The 19560-nt window shown below is 64.7% G+C and overlaps 1 protein-coding gene across 1 annotated transcript in view; it reads left to right on the plus strand.

The window, feature by feature from the left end:
- COL7A1 (collagen type VII alpha 1 chain) overlaps positions 1–19560 on the plus strand; it is a 110507-nt gene that overhangs the window by 26417 nt on the left and 64530 nt on the right. The window contains exons 12-35 of the mRNA XM_075005943.1: positions 147–276; positions 1332–1451; positions 3726–3875; positions 4591–4710; positions 8554–8703; positions 9454–9579; positions 10257–10400; positions 10496–10621; positions 11218–11364; positions 11812–11940; positions 12018–12164; positions 12457–12576; positions 13029–13175; positions 13518–13654; positions 13863–13989; positions 15008–15151; positions 16115–16287; positions 16526–16555; positions 17011–17037; positions 17209–17253; positions 17710–17799; positions 18632–18703; positions 19063–19098; positions 19179–19232. Coding sequence (XP_074862044.1) covers positions 147–276; positions 1332–1451; positions 3726–3875; positions 4591–4710; positions 8554–8703; positions 9454–9579; positions 10257–10400; positions 10496–10621; positions 11218–11364; positions 11812–11940; positions 12018–12164; positions 12457–12576; positions 13029–13175; positions 13518–13654; positions 13863–13989; positions 15008–15151; positions 16115–16287; positions 16526–16555; positions 17011–17037; positions 17209–17253; positions 17710–17799; positions 18632–18703; positions 19063–19098; positions 19179–19232 — 2691 coding nt within the window. The remainder of the gene's footprint in view (positions 1–146; positions 277–1331; positions 1452–3725; positions 3876–4590; positions 4711–8553; positions 8704–9453; positions 9580–10256; positions 10401–10495; positions 10622–11217; positions 11365–11811; positions 11941–12017; positions 12165–12456; positions 12577–13028; positions 13176–13517; positions 13655–13862; positions 13990–15007; positions 15152–16114; positions 16288–16525; positions 16556–17010; positions 17038–17208; positions 17254–17709; positions 17800–18631; positions 18704–19062; positions 19099–19178; positions 19233–19560) is intronic.

Consider the following 19560-nt stretch of genomic DNA (forward strand, 5'->3'; position numbering starts at 1 on the left):
GAAGGGAACGGCGCAAAACCCCACGTGGAGCCCACCGGCTCCTCCAGGCCCAGCTCGGTGGGCTGTGCCCTCTGGACCCCAGCAGGGGCTTGGTGCGAGTCAGGAGGGAGGCTGAAAGAGTGATGCCTTGGGGTGCTGTTGGACAGGTCTCACTGAGCCCTGGGGCGACGAGCACGGTGCTGCGCCAGCTGCGGGCAGGGACGGATTACCTGGTCACTGTCACCGCCCAGTACGCCAACAGCATCGGCGAGTCGGTCTCTGGCAAAGGGCGCACTGGTGAGTGACACCCCTCCCAGGCAGTGCATTTGTCCCCCACCCCCATCTGCCTGCCCAGATACAGGAGCCCCCTGAGCACCTGGCAGCCTGGTGTGCTCGGAGTTTGGCCTGAGGCGGGCGAGGGTGACTACCTTGTCCTGGGGCCGGTGCCCAGGGTGGGCCCTGTTACGAGGCAGGACCCGATTCCTCAGGGCTGAGGCTGGGGAGCAGAATGTCTGTGAGATCGCCCAAGGATGGGACAGGGCTGCTGGCTCCACTTCTGGCTCCGTTTGGAGTGAGGAGAACTCCTCGTGCCCGTGACTGGCTTCCCAAGGGAGTGGGCGACTCCCTGCTGCCCCCCGTGTGCTCACTCTGTCGTTGCCACCATCTTGGTCTCCCTGCCTGGCTGGGACCAATGGGGCGGGCACGCCCCTGCCGAGCTGGGCCCTGGGCTCTCCAGCTGACAGGGTTTGGGTGTCCCACAATAATGTTTGCTCTGGGGTGTTGGTTGAGAGGTGGATTGCGTGTGGGGAGCCCCTGAGCCAGTGTTCAGAGCCCCAAGGCTGCTGCCCGTGCAGTGTGGCAGTCTTAGGGCGCTCCCCCTGTGCTGGGTCTTGGCCCCCAGACTAGGGTCGCCCACCCTCCTGGCGTTGCCAGCCAGGAATCTCCCAGGATAAACACCATCCAGCTGGAGCCTGCAGCCTGCACCCATTTCTGCACCCCAGCGCCTGCACTCCCTCCCGGAGACTGCAACCCCCTGCACCCCAACTCCCTCCCAGAGCCTGCACCCCCTTCTGCGGGGTGGGGGATGCAGTGGGCATGGCCTCAGGAAGTGGGTGGGGCTGGGGTGGGCCTTGGGGATAAAGGCAGGACAAGGGTGTTGGAGTTTGTGTGATTGGACCGTTGACACCCCTACACCACATGGGCTAATGACCCACCACCCATCACCTCAGGGTGCCTCTTGAGGAGCTCCTGGGCAGAGGTGGAGGCTTGGTTCTTGCTGGCACCAAGTGCAAGGGGGCGGGTGCTCCGTGGACAGGAGTGGGAGGGTGATGGCCTTGCCCACTCTCTTCCAGAGGCCCCCTCAGGAGTGTTGAATTTCCGAGTGGTGGAGGCTGGGCCATCCTTCCTCAGGCTGGCCTGGGGAGCTGCCTTGGAGAACCTGCAGGGCTACCGGATCACCTACCTGGCCCGAGGTGAGGGCAGGCGACAGGCTGTGCAACATGGGAACGTCCCCAGGGATGTGTTCTCCCCGACGGGAGAGCTGCCAGCCAGCCTGGCTGCAGACCCTTGTCCCTCCCATGCAGGGTGCGGAGCCTGGCTGCACTCCAGGAGGGCAGGGCAGGCCAAGCTTGGGCAGGCCTTTCTCCGCTGCCCCAGGACTGAGCTGGGTGGGAGGGTTGGAGGAGAAGCAGCTCGTGTGGATCTCTGCTCCCTTCGCTCTCTGGCGCATCACGTCCCCCTCCCCGCCCCCGCCTTGTGAAGCCGCTTGGGAGTAGCCACAAACCCCACGAGGCAGATGGGCCGTGGGCTTCCTCCAAAGCAGGCAGACACAGCCAGTGGAATGGCCTCCTGTTCCCTTGGGGGGCCGTGCTGGGCTGGGGTCAGTGCAGAGCACGCCTGAGGCTGGCTGCGCCCGAGGGGTGTGGGAGGTACTGCCAGGCTGTCTGTGATATGGGGTGTGGCATTGGTGTGGCAGGAGCCCAGCCCAGGCTCCATGTAGGTGAGAGTGGGATCCTGCTGGGGATGCTGGAATTTGGAAACCTTACGTGGGACAGGCAGCCCTACCCGTGGGACCCCAGCCAGGGCTGCCTGTCTCACATAAGTTCTCCCACAATGGGGTGCCGAGGGGCCCCGCAGCCGCACAGCTGGGAGCCAGCTGGCATGTCAAACCCTGTGGGTAGCCCCAGCTGCAGGCCCTGAGCCAGGGTGGAGAATCTCCCTGACAAGTCCCACGTCCCGCCAGACATTTTTGTGTAAATTGGGGACGTGGGACTTGCCAGGGTTTCGGGGCTCTCCCGTGTATTGCGGGATGTCCGGCAACCCTAGCTCCTGCCTCGGTGGCTGACTGTGCTGGGGGGGCCCCCAGCAGCCCTCGTGTTGTGTGCTGGGAGGTGGAGGGATGTATGGACCAAGGTACTTCTTGTGCCACCTGCATGTATAGGGGAGGGGGGCAGTGGTAAGGGGGCTGGCGCGTGTTCTGAGGCCAGCAGGCAGTGCACAGGGCTGGTTGGTGTGTCTGGGGTGGAGGTCCGGGCGTGTGCCAGGGGTGTGCGCATGGGGCGGTGGGGGTAGGGGGGAAGTGAGGGAGTGGCCATAAGTGTGCTCGGAAGAGGCTGTGTGTGAGTCCCGGTTGGGTGTGTGCAGTGCACAGGGCTGGCTGGCGGGTGTGCCAGGGAGGGGGGTCCCGTGTGTGCTGGGGGTCTACAGGTGGAGGTATGTTGAGGCTCAGTGTGTGAGCAACGTATGTGCCCAGGTTTGGGGGTGTACACAGGGGTCCGTGTGTTTGCTGGGGTCTGGGCGGGGAGCGAAATGGCTTTGTGCCCTCTCCTCCCCAGCGACCTACTGCTCTGTCTAGTGCAGGGGTGAGCAAACGTTTTACGTCAGGGCCCCGTTCGGCCCTGCAGTCAGCAGCCCCTCTGCCCCCGCCCAGTGTAATCCAAACCGGCAGGGACGCGGTTATGTTCATCTGAAAAACAAGCCCAGCCCTCCAGCATGTGTAACGTAGAACGTAAAGCGCTAATAATCGGTGTAGAAATGCAAAGGCGCAGACGTACAAACAATACCAGATTTCCACATTGTTGATGAGCAGGATGAGCCTGAGACCCAGCAGCCGATCGTGCTGTGCCCCCCTTGTGAAAATTTCACGCACCCCCCCGAGGGAGCCCACCCTACTTTGCACACCCCTGGTTTAGTCAGTAGGAAGCTGCACCTGGAGCTGCCCGTCCCCCGCCTGCAGCTATCCCAGCGCACGGGGCCTCGCCCTGGGTGTGGCCGCACCCAGCTGCTGTGGCGGTGCGTCTCCCCCTCAGAGAAGGCTGGCCCCAGGGCGCAGAAACGCGGCAGAGCTCTTCAGATCTGCTAGTGCCCTGCCAGGCCCAGTGCCAGGCCGAGGGGACCAGCTGAGAACTGAGGGTGGAGAGTGCCCAGACGGCTCCCCCTTCTTTCACGGCAGTTGCTAGGGGCTGCCAGGGGCCCCCTTTTCCCAGCCCTGCCCCCTTCTTGCGCCGGCTGAGCTGTGCTGCTGCAAAAGGGCAAGGGCCAGTGTGTTCTGCGCTGCATGCACCTGGGGCGCGGGGATGGGCCAGTGCTGACTCCTGCAGGAGGGACAGGCCTGGCTGAAGTGTGTATTTGGCAGCTTGCCTGAGGCCAGGCTGGGGTCCTGCCACTCCAGAGCCCTTGGGCTTCCAATGAGTAGTCCTCCGGGGCACCAGGCTCCCCTCACACGTTGCGGGCTGTGCCCCTTCCAGGTGAGGCTCAGGCAGAGGAGCTGAGCCTGGGGGCCAACGCGGTGTCCGTCACGCTCAGCAGCCTGCGCCCCAGCACTGACTACGTGGTCACCCTTCAGCCCATCTCCCAGGGGCGAGTGGCAGCGCCGGCTCAGCTCACCGGCCGAACCCGTAAGTACCATCTGCGCCAGCAGCCGGGGCCTGCGGCTGCACAAAAGGCATCGGGGTGGGTGTTTTCCTGCCCAGAAATTACTTTTAGTTTTCCTTTTATAAAAACTTCAGTTGCAAAACGCTTGTCGTGTTCTTGCAATGTTCTGGTTTTTCAGCAGATGTTTCTCCACCTGCCATGTGTTTGAGAGCCCCTGTCTCACTGTCTGTCCGTCCAAGAATTCCTCCCAAACTAGGGCCACCCTATTTGTTACACAGCTCCCCCTTCCCATAACTTGAGCCAAGGCTGGGGTGCCACTGAGCCAGGTTAATGGGATTGCGTCTTATAAAACTGCACAGAAAAGAGACACCACCACCAGCCAGGTGAAAGGGGCTGGTTGGGTGTGTCTCAGCCCCAACCCTCTGACCCCGCCCCCGCTGCAGGCACTCTAGGGACTTTGAAAATAACTTGGGCGTGGACTTTTATTTTATGCTGATGCGTGAGTGTCTGTGCAGTGCACGGACATCGTTTCAGGCTGCGTTTCCTGAAGACTTTGTGGCGTATTATATTTTGAGGTTACGGGTGAAGGAGCTGAGCTTACTTAGGGGCAGAGTTAAGGTTATTTCCCTTGCATCTCTTGTGTGAGCTGGCAGTGCAGAAGGGCAGTCGGGCTGGGCTGGACTCCTGGTGGAGGCTGATCTGTCTGGCTGTGTTTTGTGGGATTCCCTCTCCCCGCAGTGCGTTCGGAAGGGGTGCAGCAGCTGTCTGTTCAGAATGTCTCCCAGCAGAGCATGGTGGTGACCTGGCAGGGTGTGAGTGGCGCTACTGGATACCGGGTCTTCTGGGGGCTTCCCTCCGGTAAGTCTGCCTGTCTCACTAGTGGTCTCTCCCATTCCTAACGCCAGTGGCAGGGTGTTGTGTCCAGAGTTCAGTTCACAGTTCTGCCAACCTCCTGGCTGGGTGGTAGGGGACCCAGCAGGCTGAGCCGTGGTGCAAGCGCTAAGAGTCTGTGTCCCATGGGACAGGACTCTCGTGCAGTCCGGTGCGTTATGGGTCCCAAACTATGTCGTGTGGAGTGGCTGGAGGGGAGGCGAAAGAGGCAGCATCCTGAGGGGAGAAGGGGGCCGGGAGGCTGGGCAGGAAGCCCAGGAGAGGAGGGAACCAAGTGGCAGGGAAGCAGAGGAGAAAGGCCTGTGGCAGAGATGCTGGAGCAGGGCAGGGGGTACGAGGAAGACAGCTGGGAGGGGAGGACTGGAGTGTGCAAAGGGGGCCAAGGTGATGAGGCTCCTTGCTGCACTGAAGGCCGTGTGGATCCGTACAGGCTCTCCTGCCGGGCCTTGTGCCCATCCCAGCGCCTGACCGTCTTGGGGATGGGGTGGGGGGTCCATGTGCCAGCCTCTCTGTCCCTGTCTGGGGTACTCCGGGGGTAATGAAGATCTCTGCTTCTGCCCCGAGACACACTGAGAGCCAGGCCCCATCACAGACTTAAAGGTGTCCCTGTGTTCCTCCAAACACCCTCCCCAGGCGCCTCAGGGTTTGCGCAGTTCCCGGCCAGCTCTGCACAGAGCCCACTGCTGAGTCCCACCGGGAAGGCCCAGGCATCTGGGCCACAGGTTCAGGGCCAGTCGTGCAACCTCTGGGCACAGAACTCCCATTTGTGGAGGATGGGTTGGGCTGGGCCCCGTGTGTCGGGAGTGGGGGGGGCCGTGCGGGGTGCTCTTGTTCAGTCACCCCAGCTTGGCTATTAATGTGGGCAGTTCTTTTACTGACCGAGCCACACGGCTGCAGGGGTCAGGCGGGGAGGCGCAGGGGCAGGTGGTCTTGGGATAGATACTGGCCTTTGGCTGCCCAGAATCCAAACCCTGATGAGATGGGCCCGAGGCGTGGCCGGGGGCAGGGACAGAAGCTGGGTGCCAGGCTAGCCAGGGTGTGCTGCAGAGCTGTCCCATCCATAGGGCGAAGTGGGGTGGCTGCCCCAGGCCCTGCGCTTTTGGGGGGCCCCCAGCAGCTGCCTGGTGGATGGGGGGGCGGGGATTACTGTGACAGCACTGGCAGTAGGGGATCATCTCCCTTCGGCTTCCCACCACTCGGCGTGAATGGCAGCTTGCTCCATGCCGCGCCCACTGAGCCCTGCTTCTCCGCAGGTGGCTGGGGAGGCCTCTGCTCCCAGTTCCCTGTGGAGAAGTGGGGCTCAGCGGACGGGGAGGGTGTGGTGGAACGCCCCGTGGGAAGCGCGGGAGGCAGAGGGAGGCTGCCACTGTCTGCCACCCACTTCCTGCCCCAGGGAATCCCCAGCCTGGCGGCTCTGGGAGGGGGTCAGGGAGCCTGGGGGGGGGGCTATGGTATGGTGGGGTTGGCGCCCAGGGCTCTGCACCTGGGGCACTGGGTGGGGGTTGGCGCCCAGGGCTCTGCACCTGGGGCACTGGGTGGGGGTTGCCCCAGGCTCTGCCCCCACTCTTGTTATGGTCCTGGTGTGCTGTGCGGTGGAGGCAGGGGTGCTGGGTTCACTGCATGCCTCTGATGCAGGCAGTCAGGAGATGGGGAAGCAGGCTGCTGGGGCTGTCGGTCTGGTGCGGTGTGGAGACCCAGGTGTGACCACGTGGCCTGGAATGGTGCCTTGAGCCTTATTGCTCTGGATTATCTCAGGCCAGGACATTCAGAAATCTGATGTGGATGCCAGCAAGAATTCCCAGCTGCTGACAGGGCTGCGGCCAGACACCGAGTACCTGCTGACGGTCACGCCGCTCTACGGGCAAGCGGAGGGGCCCCCAGCCTCCATTCGGAGAAGAACAGGTGTGTGCAGGGCCCTGGGAGAAGCTTTCTGCCACTGAAGGGTGGGGCAAGAAGCCGGTGGCTTTTGGGACACCTGTAGCATTTGTGCTGTGGTGCTGCCCAGAGGCCCCAGTCAGGGCTCCATTGTGCCAAACTCTGCAGACTGGGATGCTCCCCAGGGCCAAGGCCCCTCAAGCCACCTTCCCTTGGCATAGCCAAGTCTCAGCTGTGCTGCTGTGGATCAGCAGCCACTGGCAGCCCCCAGGCTCCGCCTTCCAGGTCCCCGCAGGCCCTGCGGTCTGTAGGTAGCAATCAGCACATGCTGGTCCCTGGGCGCTCAGAGTGTGCGGTGCATCCGCCCTCCACTGGCCACTCGTAGAATTACCAGGCCTGCTGCATCTCAGGCACTGTCAAGCATAAGCCAAGCTCAGGGCCAGCATAGTGCCGGCCGCACAGCACACAGGTCCGTGGAGAGTGGAAACAAGGAGAGGTCTGTTCTCAGAGTGGTGATTCCTGTGCTAGTGAGTAAAGGTATCGGAGGCGAGCGGCTCCATGCAAACCAAAATCACCACCAGCTTTCTAGGTAACCTCACGAGCAACGTCTCCTCCCGTCTGAGGTGGCTGATCCGCCCCCGTGTGCTTCCCGCCAAACCTGGGGCGAGACCCCTCGTTCACGAAGTAAGCGCACAGCCCGTTGGCGTCCTGGGCAGAGGCTGTCGGGTGTTGCCTGCGCCTGACGCTGGCTTAGAGGAAACCTTTGGTCTAGGGGTTCAAGTTTTATTCTCCCGGCCTGCTGTTTGCTTCTTCCTGTTACTTTCTCGGCTCTGAAGCTGTTGTGCCAGCCTTCAGCTCTGCCGGCAGAGAGGAGAGCCAGGGAGAAGCAGCCAATGTTTAACTTCCCCGTCAGCAGCCAGAGGCGGAAACGTTTCCTGAGTCACAGGAGACCTGTCAGAAGACACTGGCTTTGCGTGTGACCTCACATGGCCTTCCTGGGGGGACTAGAACATGCAGACCAGGCCCAGCAGATCCCCTGAGCCCGGTGCACCTCCCTTGGCAGTTGGCAAGAAGCGATTTTTGCGTGGTGCCAAATACACACCCGTGACCCTGTAATGGAGAGAGATCAAGCCCCCAAGAGCTTGTGCTCGGAGTCCGTCAAGAGGGCCAACGGGACGAGCCGCTGGGGCAGCACAAAGTAGACCTGCTGTCCCTCCTTCCTCATTGCCTCTCCGGGCATCACGGCGCTCTTGCCAGTACAGCCTCTGCTTGGGGGCCCTGCAGCTTGAACCCCACCCAGAGCAGGGCCTGAGCCGGATTCCCCCTGAGCTGTCGGGGAAGGACCCTCCTGGGGGGGAGGTGCCGCCTAGCGGGGAGGGAGTAATTAGTGACAGTTGTGTGATGGTGCTGGATGAGGCCTCATGTCCCAGAGGGTGGCTCTGGCAGGGGCCCAGCCGTGGGCTCAGCTTGGGCGATGGATGTGAAAGCCCAAATATTTCCCCTCGGTGGGCACTGGACTCCTTTGGGAACCTTCCCACTGCCGAGCTCAGCCTGGGTGTCTGTTTGTCTTTCCTCCCTCTAGAAACGGGCCCGGCCCAGTCCCAGAGGACCCTGGTTCTGGGTCCAACATCCATCCAGGTGTCCTGGAACATCGTCCATGATGCCCGGGGCTACCGGCTGGAGTGGCAAAGAGCCCTCGGTAAGCTGGCCAGAGCCCCAGGGCAGGCTGTGGTGCCCTGCAGGGGGACGGAGCCCATGCCTGATCTCCACAGGCTCATCTGGGCTCCAGGTCTGGCTTACGCACTGGCCAAGAGGTTCGGGGGGGGCCAGCTGCCATTGCAGGATCCTTGGGAGGACTGAGGGTTGGGGAGGTGCTGAGATTCAGGGCTGGGAAGTAGCACGAGTGCCTCCCCCCACTCCCCTTCTGGCTGTCAGGTGCAGAGCCCCCTCAGACTGCGTCCCTGCCTACCAACATCAACACCTACCAGATCACAGGCCTGCAGCCGGGCACGAGTTATCGCATCACCCTCTACACGCTGTACGACGGGAGGGAGGCGGTCTCCCCCGGAACCATCTCGCAGACGGGTGAGTGACGCCCGGGGGCCCTTGCGGCTGGGGCGGGCAAAGGAGGGGAGATCCCGCTCCCTGCAGGTGCCCAGTGCACGACGCAAGGGGGTCTGCGGCACCCTGCCAGCCCTTTTGGGGGCGAAGGGATTGACACTCCTAGCACAAGGCCCCCCACGCCCTGCTGGGCTCTGACCTGCAGCGTGGGTGAGCTCACTGCTGAATGCTGAGCCCCACCACACTCACACTCCCTGCAGCTGACAGACACCCCCCCACCTTCCCTGCGAGCTCCTACCTGTGGGCTTTCCAAGGACGCTCCCTGGTGCTGGGAAAACAGGTCCCCACCCTGCCCTTTCCCCTCCACTGGGGCCTCCAGCCGTGCAGCAGGGGTGTGCCAGGAGCCCCACGGGCTGGGCGAGGGCTCGATCTCCTGGCCCTGCCGGGACTGTTCTGACCAGGCCATGGGCAAGTGGTGCCCCAGCCTCTTTCTGCAGTGCTGCCTGGTGTCCCCCGGCTCTGCCTCCCCAGCGCCGTCTCGTCTGGCAGCAGTGGGCAGCCGGGAGAGCAGGCCTGCCGCTGCGGCTGCCTGGCTGGGTACTTCTGCGTGGGACCCTGCTCGGGGGCCACCAGGCTGGCTCAGCACATGGACTGAACAGCCCAGCTCTCCCAGGGAAGGCTCTGGGTGTGCAGCGCTTGGCGAGTGCCAGCATCTGTTCCCACCCCCTGGCTGGGCTGACTGGGTCCGAGCTGACACTAGCTCTGGCCCTGCAGAACCCGGGTCTGTGGGCAGCGTCACCAGCCTGCGGGTGGCCGAGATCAGACCCAAGCAGCTGAGTGTCACCTGGAATGGGCTTCCTGGGGCGACTGGCTACAAGCTGACGTGGCGGGCAAGCGATGGTAGGTGTACTGAATGCATGCGGCCTCAGCTGGGCCGTTGATCTGCGACTTCCTAGACTGGCTCCTTGCCCTGAGTGTGCCCTCGTTACCCATCTGCCCCTGCAGCATGGCCTAGTGGTTAGAGCAGGGTGGGCGGTGTCTAGACTGGGCTTCTTGCTTAGAGCCGGCGACAGGGTCCCCTTTGCTCATTGGCAGCCCAGAGCTTGCAGGGCCTTTGGAATGGGGTGAGCAGCTGTCCCATCCCGTTCTCAGGCCAGCTAGGCTGGCGGTGCCGCAGCTGGGAATAAGCTGCACCCCACAGAGCAGATCCTGCAGCCAGAGGTTTGCAGCCCAGAGTCTGCTGCAGGCAGGGTGGGGCATGGTCCAGCTGTGCCACAGTCAATGGCTGGTGCTTGGCTGACCCATCATTCTCTGTACGTGTCGCCACTGTCCTGCTGCACAGACTGGAATCCTGGTCCCCACTGCCCCCAGGCTGGTGGGTCTCTCAGATGGCAGCTGCTGAAGTGTCCACTCCATGGGACGATGTGCAGCCAGGACAAGCTGGCTGTGGTCCTCCCTGGCTGCCCCAGCATCTTGGCCTGAGGTGTCCCGGTCGCAGAGCTTAGCTGGGCCCTGGCTTCCCACATTTGCCCAGCCCGTGAACTCCAACGCCTGCAGCTCCTGCTTCTTGCCCCCAGGTCGGGAGCTCTCCCGGGTCCTGCCAACCGACAGGACCTCCTTCACCATTGAGGGGCTGCAGGCTGGGGCCGTCTATGTCGTGGGGGTCTCGGCTCTCATTGGCGACAGGGAAGGCAGCCCTGTCACTGTCCCTGCCAGAACAGGTGAGGCCTGGCCTAGCCCGGGTGCAGCTCCCCCTGTCCCTGGTGGCTCTGTGCGGTGCTGATAACCCAGGCGTCCTGTCTGCCCTCTGTCACAGCTCCCGAGCGGGTGGGGATGGTCTCCAGCCTCAGGGTCCTCTCGTCCAGGAGCAACGTCGTCCGGGTCAGCTGGGTCGGCGTGCCTGGGGCGACAGCTTACAGGGTGGCGTGGAGCCGGCACGATGGTAACGTTACCAGCCAGATCCCTGCAGTGCCCACAGCCCCAAACCTCTGTCCTGGCTGTGGCGGGAGTTCTGGGGGCCCCCTGGTTGTGTTGGCCTGCACCTCCCATCACCCCGCTCCTGCTGTGTTCGAAAGACAGAGGGCCTTTGCCTCCAGCCCTGGCACCTCCTCTCTCTGCTGTTCTCTCAGCCACACGCTCCATGGAGCTGGGCCTCACGACATCAGTCGCTCCCTTCTCCGAAGAGATGGGGTCGCTTGTCATCACCAGCTGGTGGAAGGCCTGGCCCTGCTCCACATCCAGGTGCTAGGGGTGAGGCCTCCCTGCCGGCAGCTGGCCCTGCCCTTGGCTCTGGGGCGAGGCTGGCCTCTCTGCCCATAGGAGCTGGAACAAGTGGTGCTGAGGGTGCTGCAGCACCCCAGTCTTGTCGGGGTTTCCACATTATATGGGGTTTGCAGTTCGGGGCAGTGGCATTTGGTGCCCTCGCTAGAGAAATTATTGTAGCACCTCTGGCCTGGCCGTGCCCTCCTCACCCCCAGGCACCAGGGCTGGCCTCCCTGCCCCCTCCAGGGCCCACATTAACCCTCTGCTCCTTTGCAGGGGGCACCGAGTCCAGCAAGTTGGTTTCTGGTGACACGAGCTCCTTTGACATCCCCAGCCTGGAGGGTGGGGTCAGCTACACCGTGCAGGTCACAGCACTGATCGACAGCCGCGAGGGTGACCCTGTCTCCATCGTCGTCACCACGCGTAGGTGCCGGGATCCCCATTGGGCCCAGTCTGGGCCTGGGGGAGGTGCCATTGCCAGGGGGTCCTGGGCCTGGGCAGTATCCTCTCAGCAGGGTGTGAGCAGGGATCTGGAGCACCCATCTGCTCCATGCTCTCCGGGCTGTGGCCTGAGCTGGGGGGCAGGCCCTTTGGGATCTGGGGGTGAGGAAGCCTGTGTCGGGGGACGAGGAGCCAGCCTGTCCCGGGAAGCATGGTCTAGAGAGGCCCCGTCCGTGGCCGAGCTCCGGCCCCTCCAGGACCGCTCCAAGCCCTGAGGGGAAGCTGAGGAACCCAACCCCGCGCTCCCCTCCTTGGGCCAGGACACCCAGATCCCAATGGGGACCCGCTGTGCGCACCCGGCCTGGCAGCCGCAGCCCGGCCTCTCCCTCTCTGAGGCAACTCCTCCATGTCGCTGCCCCCACCCCACAGCGCAGGGGCCCCCCGTCCTTCCCGTGGGGAACCTGCAGGTGCGAGACTCCTCGGAGCAGCGCATTCGCCTCACCTGGAGCCCGGTGCCGGGCAGCACTGGGTACCGCCTGAGCTGGAGGCCGGCAGATGGTGAGTTCCTTCCCCTCCCGCCCTGCAGCGCTCCTGGCGCGCCCTTCCCCGTCTAACCCCACCTCTCCCGGGGGCAGGCGGGCCGGACAGGAGCCAGCTGCTCGCCCCCAGCGTGAACGCCTACGACATTGAGGGCCTGGAGGCGGGCGGGCGCTACGAGATCCGGATCACCAGCCTGGTGGGCAGCCGGGAGAGCGAGGCTGTGGGCATCACTGCCAGCACTGGTACGTGGAGCCTGCCCAGGGCCTGAGGGAGCCTCTGAGCACCGCTGCGGGCTGGCCGGGCATGGGAGGGGGTTTGAACTCGAGTCTGAGCCTCTCTTGAGGGGAGCCCAGTCCTGCCGCCTGGCTGAGCTGCGCCTGGAGCCAGGGCCCGCCCTGGGGTGAAGTGTGGAGCGGTGCTGTTGCCCGGCTAGCTGGGTTTGTCCCGTGCTGCCCTCCTCTGCTGCTGGTGGGGCTCGGTGGGCACCTCGTGGAGGCACACGCTACACCCCCTGCTCCTTTCCCGCCCTTCCAGTGCCTCTCGGCCAAGTCACTGACTTCCGGGTGACGGAGACGCGGGAGGATGCAGTGAGCCTGGCCTGGACTCCGGCTCCTGGGGCCAGCGGCTACCTCCTCACCTGGCAGCTGCCCCAAGGTAACGAACAGGTCTCCAGCACCGCCGCCTCCGGGCTGCAAGCAATGGCGGGGACCCCTCGAGCCAGGGTGGAGCTGTGCCCCATGGCTGCCTAAAGAGGCAGGAATCCCCCTTCCATGCTGGGCCACAACTACACCTGCCCTGGGGCCCTTGTTGCCCAGGGCCAGCTCTGCCAAAGTCCCGGCTCAAGCTGTGCGAAGCCCTGGGGGGAGTGGAGACTGTCCAGGGGGTCTGGGCAGGGTGGAGGAGGTGGAGCGCAGGGCTGAGCCCAGCCTGGGGTTCTGGAAACAGGGCTCTGTCTCCGCTGCTGTGGGATCCTTGACCCCCCGCCCCAGTTCCAGTCCCCCTTCCGAGGGAGATGGCGCTGGGCAGAGGGGATGGGCAGCAGGGCTCACGCTGGGGCTGGCTCTCTCGGACCCTCTGCTGAGGCCCTTTGTCCCTGTTCGGGTCAGAGGGAGGCGAGATGCAGAGGACACTGCCGGGGTCGGCCACTTCCCACTGGGTGTCGGGGCTGCGGCTGGGGCACAGATACCTCTTCACCATCCAGCCACTGTTCGGGAGCAGCAGGGGCGCGGCGGCGTCCCTCACCACCCGCACAGGTGAGGGCCAGCGTGGCTGGCTCCCAGGCCAGTCCAGCCCCTGGTTTGATGGGGAGCGTTGGAGTCGGGGCTCTGGGACCTTGCCCTGTGGGGCCCTACTGGGACTGGGGCTCTGGCTAGCCAGATGCCAGCTCATGCTGGGTCTATTTGGCAGCTGCAGAGGCTTCCCCAGCTCTGGCTGTGGGGCAGTGGGTGGGAGCCTGCACACAGGGGAAGGCCTCACAGAGCAGAGGTCCTGGGTGGGGCTGACAGAGGACCCACCCCGCCAGGAGGGGGCTGGGCTGGGCTTTGCTTCTTGCCCCAGGCCCCTCGTGGCCTCCCTCAGCGCCTCCTCCTGCGCAGTTTGCAGGGACGCTCGCGGTGACATCATCTTCCTGGTGCATGGCACCCGAGACAGCGCCTACAGCGCCGAGGCCGTCCGTGCCCTGCTCTCCAGCACCGTCTCCAGGCTGGGCCGGCTGGGCCCCGATGCCACGCAGGTACCCGAGGGCAGGGCTCTGGTTCTCCCCGCTGAGTGGGGGGACACGTGCCTGCTCACCTACCCTGTGTTTCCCCACCTGATGGAGGCTGCCTCAGGCCAGCCTGTCCCTCCCCTTCCCCTCCCCTGGGGCTGGCCCCTCCCTATCCTGGGACTGCCTCACGGCTGTGATGTCGGGGGCCTGGCTGACCTCTCCCCTTCTGCCCCAGGTGGGCCTGGTGATCTACAGCTACCGCAGCCTCCCATGGCTCCTGCTGAATCACTCCAGTGACCTGAGCACTGTGCTGGAGCGGATCCGCAGCATGAGTTACCAGGAGCCCAGCGGCAACGCTCTGGGTAAGGGGCACCATACCAGCAGCCGGGGCCACCCCCACTACTGGCTGTGGGGGGCCAGCTCCGGCTTTGGAAGTCGTGCTTCTTCGAGAGGTCATGACTCCGGGGACGGGTGCCAAGGGGTGCGGGCAGAATGCTGTGGGGGAGGCCCAGGGACGGAGGCGACCCTGTACCTCCAGAGCCCTGGGCAGCGGCGGATTAGACTCTTGTAACACAGTGGGGAGTGTGGGGATTTTGTTCCCCTTCTTAGGTTGCAGTTGTTTCCCACCGTCCCGCAGTAGCGCCTCATATGTGCCTCAGTTTCCCTTGGCACAGTGCCATTGCGTAGCTGGCGATGGGAGTTTTGTTGTGATGAGTCTCCGAGAGGTGGCCGTGTTAGTCTGTATCTTCAAACACAACAAGGAGTCCTGCGGCACCTCACAGACTTACGGGCTAATAGACCGATGGACTGTTAGTCTATAAGGTGCCACAGGACTTCCTGTTGTTTTTGGTGTGATGGCTTCTCATGCTACTCAATAGTACGCCAGGCCCTTCGTAACCTCGGCAACCAGGTGACACCTTTGGCCTGGGAAACAGGACAAAGGCGGGAGGAGGCGTCTGGCTGGTTTGAATTGTAACTGGGCAGCTGGAATTGGGGCAGTCTCGGCTGGCGGGAGAGGAGGGACACAGGCGCAAGGCCCTGGCTCTGACCCCCTCTGGGCCCCTCTCCCCGGGCTGGGTTGCCCTGGCAGCTCCTGGTTCTGTGCTGACACCCCCTGGTGACTAAGAAAGCTTCTGTTCTCCTCTCTGAATGAGCGTCCCCTCTCCTGCAGCTGGGGAGCAGGGCCTGGTGCCCCCCCACCCACTGTAAGAACTCTGCACCTCCAGGCCAGGGGAACTGGGTGGGCTGGGTCCTGCTCTGGACTTAACCTTGCGTAGGGAAAGTGGGGATAGGGGAGCAGATGCAGGTGGCGGGGCCTTGGGTGGGGTTGATGGAGGAGGCACCAAACCTGCTTGGTCACGATACCCTGTCTCTCTGCAGGAGCTGCCATCAGCTTTGCCAGGAGCTACATGCTGAGCCCCGGGGCAGGGCACCGGCCTGGTGTGCCGGGGGTGCTGGTGGTGCTGGCAGACAGCCCCTCCGGCGACGATGTCCTTGGGCCAGCCAGGGAGGCCAAGGCGGCAGGTGAGAGCCAGATCCCAGGAGCTGGGATGTGACGTGTGACCCTGGTGGAGGGGTGAGACGGGTGCCCCGGACCCACAGCCCTGGGCTGCGCCCCAGCTTTGGAACGGTGTCTAGGCGCAAGCCCCTCAGTGTGCCAAACCCCCAGGGGTCTCTTCCCCAGGGCTAGCCCCTCTGCCTCCCCCTCTGTCGGCTGGGCCTGCCTCTGTTTCACCCACGAGCTCTGCTTGGTGAGTCCAGCTGAGACCCACCCCATGGAGACCTGCCTGGCCCTGGCCGCTTGTGAGCCTTTGAGGGGCACACCCGCCGCAGGGCAGTTGTCTGACTGGAGCGCAGCAGGTGGGGGCTGGAGTTCAAAGCCGTTCCGGTGGTCCAGAGCCCAGCCAAGCTGTGGTGACCCCTTGGCTCAATCTATCTCCCTCTGTCACCCCTCTCCAGCAGCCTGCAGATGAAACCCAGGTGCCTTCCAGCAGCCAGCTCTGGTCCCCCGCCTCACCCCTTCCCGGCCCTTTGTGCTCTCTGGGGGAGCGCTGCTCTCCCATCCTAGCGCGAGATGGGGAATCCCTGCCCCGTGGGGTCGCTGGCTGCTCAGTGCCAGCGTCTGGCACTTGCCACTGTCCTGGATGCGTTGTTGCTGTGAGGCCTCAGGCCCACAGGGCTAGGCGCCACACAGGCCTGCGGCAGCCTGCCCCGGGACAGGCGCTGCATTCGTAGTGTGGAAGGGGAATTCAGTTCGGGCTTGTAAAGGGATCCCCAAGCGTTCCCCTTATCCCATCCGGTAACAGCTGGGGCGGGGGAAGGGCACACTGGCAGGGCAGGAGCAGACAGGGGTGGGAAGGGAGGGGCCATGGGGGGAGGGCTGGGGAGTGGCCGTCAGGGAGGGGCTGTGGGGCTCCCCCTCCCTCTGGCGCCGGGCCCAAGGGGCTCGTGCCTGGCTGCCCTGAGGCTCCCGTCCGCTCTGCGCAGGGATCCAGGTGCTGGCGGTGGGCATGGACGGGGCGGATCGCGAGCAGCTGCGCCGTGTTGTCACCGGAGAAGACCCCCGCGTGCTGTTCTACGCTGAGGACTCGAGTGCTGGCCTGGCCAAGCTGGAGGACGGGCTGTCCAGCGCCCTCTGCCGGGTGACTGTCTGGGACCAGGTAAGAGGAGAGAGCAGCTGCGGGAGGTTGCGGGGGCTGCCCCAGGTGGGAGCTATGTGGGGAGGGTCAGAGGGAGCTGCGGGTGGCTGAAGCCTGGGGCAGCTCTCCACTCCCCAGAACAGGCAGCACGTCCATGAGCCAGGCGTACAAGGTCCCCCTGCACGGTGTGGGGTGCTGCTTCCCGGGGCTCTGCGGGGTCTCAAGCTGCCTCAGCTAATGCAGCCCTTTCTTCCCGCAGCCAGACCCCTGCACGGTGCAGTGCTCCAAGGTGAGCCCCGCGCCAGCCAGCACCATGGCAGCTCCCTCCCCCGAGGGGGCCAGCGCCAGGCGGGGCGGCGGGAGAGCCACTGCAGACAGGACAGGGGCGTGGAGCTGGGGGGGTGTGGGCGGGGTGAGCTGGGTGGGGGGCAGAGCTGGGGAGGGCACTGGGAGCGTGCCAGAGGGGGGACAGCAAACAGGACTCCGGGCTCTGGTAAATGGGGGGTGGGAGACATGGTGGTGTCCTTGGGAGCGGAGTCCACCCCAGCTGTAAGTGCAGAGGCTGGGGGCTGCTTCCAGCCAGGGGGCACCGGCAGGTGGGGGAGGGGGCGGCTTGGGGGAGGGCTTTTCCTTGGCGGGCTGTGCTGCCCCAGGCAACGGCTGGGCCTCGGGGCGGGAGGCAGAGATGCTCCTGCTGCCCCTTGCGGCGTTGCTCCAACTGGCCTCTTTGCTGTTTTGCTGCAGGGTGAGAAGGGGGAGGCCGGCCAGCCTGTGAGTACTGGGGGATTTGCTGGGGGCGGGGCGGGGCTGGGGGGAGGGGTCTGCGCCGCACCCAGGGGCTGCCCGGGCGCTCTGGTTGAGTGGCTGCGCTGATGGACTTAGAAGCTCTGCGCGGTGGGAGCAGGAACAGCCGTTAATTCCTGTCTTTGTCTCTCTGTGCAGGGGCAGAAAGGAAGCGTGGGGCAGCCTGGCCCCCCTGGGCAACCGGTAACACCCCCCTCTCCTTCCTCTGGGGCTGGGCCCTGGGGCTGGGGGTGCTGAGCTCCTGCTGCACTCAGGCGCTGAGTGCCTGGAACGGGCTGGGCTTAGGGTGCTGGCAGCCCCAGGGGCTCTGAGCAGTGGGGGCTGGTGTGAGGGGCCTGGGGCTTTACTGCCAATCCCCGGTGCCTCGCCAGTGAGCAGGCAGGAGGGGATCAAGGGACCCACCCTGAGCCTCCTGCTGTGCCGAGATCCTCCGGGCCCTCACTGGCCTGCCCTGGGAGAGCTGCTGGGGGCAGCTAGTTGTCCTGCCCCTTCCCTAGGGAGGCTCAGAGAGCAGGACAAGGAGTGGCTGCAAGGGGCTGGGCACAGAGGGACCCCCTGACCCCGACTGTGCCCTTACCACTGTGAGTGCCGCCCCCCAGGAGGGCCCCAGATCATTGTCCTCTGCTCTGTTCTTTCTAGGGGCTCAACGGGCTCCCGGGCCCCCCTGGACCAATGGGACCACGGGGTGCCCCTGGTGAGATCGAGCGGCCCGGCGAGAAGGGGGACCGGGTGAGTGAGTGCCCTTTGTGCCCCACGCGGCGGGGAGGGGCCCGGGCACTGCTCTGTAGGGACAGAACATCCACTTGGTTCCACTGGGATCTCCTTCGGCACCGGCGCCCTGAGGGTCCCATGTCCGCTGCGGAGCCCCTTGGTTGCAGCTTGTGGCAGGCGTGCCTGTGTGTCTCTTGGCCGTGCTGGGCACTAGGGGCACAAGACTCTAGAGCCACTGGCGGTGCGGGGTGCCAGTAACACGCAGCACCGAGCACCTGGTGCTTTGGGCGTGCTGCGTAGCAGCTCAGAGACCACCCTGGGCAAGCGCACTAGGGCCGTTGGCGGTGCGGGGGGACGGACAGTGCTGAGTCAGGGGTAGTACAGCTCTTGGAGGCTCTGGGGGCAGGGACAGTGCTGCGTAAGGCGTGAGAGGGATGTTGGTGGCACCGACAGCCCTGGGCAAAAGGCTCTGGGCGCCAGGCTCGTCGGCACAGCTGGGATTGTAACAGTCACAGCTCCCTTTGCTCTGGGGTTGCTCTGGCACTGGGACCGAGGAGGGATCCCGGCCCCAGGGAATCTCCTGGGGGGCTAGAAGCAAGCCCGGGTGGGGCTCTGCCAGGAGAGCTTGGGGCAGAGCCTGGCAGAGGGGGCCCACTAGCCAAGCTCCCAGGCCCCAGCTGGCAGAGCTGTGTCCCGGTGCCCTCCCCGGCGCCCCCGGCACGGCCAGCACTCTGGGTGGCTTTGACCATCGGTGGATTTTCCATCTGGGGTAGAGCCTGGCTGGGAGCGGTGGGGACCCGGAGCACGGCAGAGCTGGGGCCTGCTGGTTTATTCCCCTCTCCATTCCCAGGGATTCCCCGGAGTGGATGGGATCCCAGGAAGCCCTGGTCGCCCTGGCAACCCTGGCTCCCCTGGCCAGCCGGTAAGAAATTCCTCCTCGTTCTTCCTCTTGGGCCCTACTGAGGCTTTACCCCGGGTGATTCGCGCCCACTCGCCCTTTCCCATGATGCTTTGCAACAGGGAGCGAGTGCCTGACACATCCCAGTTGAGGGGGCTGCAGAAGGCCTGATGAAATGGGCCCCCCGTTACCCCTGTTGTGCCCCACGTGGATCCCCTTGCAGGCCTTGGCCCACTGTGGGGGCGGACGCTCGCTGTGACCCTGCTGTGCGTGCACGGCTGCAGGGCGCGTGCCTGCTGGCTCTGGGCTGCAGAGCTCTGTTCCCTTGGCTGAGGGCTGCCTCTTGCTGTGCCAGGTGTGACTTTGTTTTGTTTTTTTTCCAGGGCGGACGAGGCCTTCCCGGCCTCCGAGGGGCCCCGGTACGTAATGCTCCGGCTTCCCCTTCAGACTTGCTCCCTGCTCTGGTGTGCCCCTGCTCACTGCAGCCTTTGCCTTCCAGGGGGAGCAGGGCCCAGTGGGGCCTCCTGGGCTGCGGGGAGAGAAAGGCGAGCCGGTAGGTGGAAGGGCTCCCTGTCTGGGGCAGCCCAGTGTGCTGCTGGTTTGGATTCCCCACGAAGCTGGGCTGTCCCGAGGTGGCAAGCTGGGGGCTGTATGGAAAGCGTGTGGGGCTCACAATCCCTCCCACCTCGTGTGAATGGGATCCTGCTGAGCTCTGGGTCCTGCAGCCCTGCCCGTGCTGCCACGAGCCGGTTCTGGCATCTTCAACACCTCCCTGTAAATCACATGCACTTCACCCCAGGCTCACAGCCCCCACCCCCCCCACCGGAGCAGAGCCAGGGCCGGCCCAGGGCCTGGCGTCTCCGTGGGCTTTGGAGTGCTGT

Source organism: Carettochelys insculpta, chromosome 11 (assembly GCF_033958435.1).
Source record: "Carettochelys insculpta isolate YL-2023 chromosome 11, ASM3395843v1, whole genome shotgun sequence".
In the NCBI taxonomy this organism is placed as follows: Eukaryota; Metazoa; Chordata; order Testudines; family Carettochelyidae; genus Carettochelys; species Carettochelys insculpta.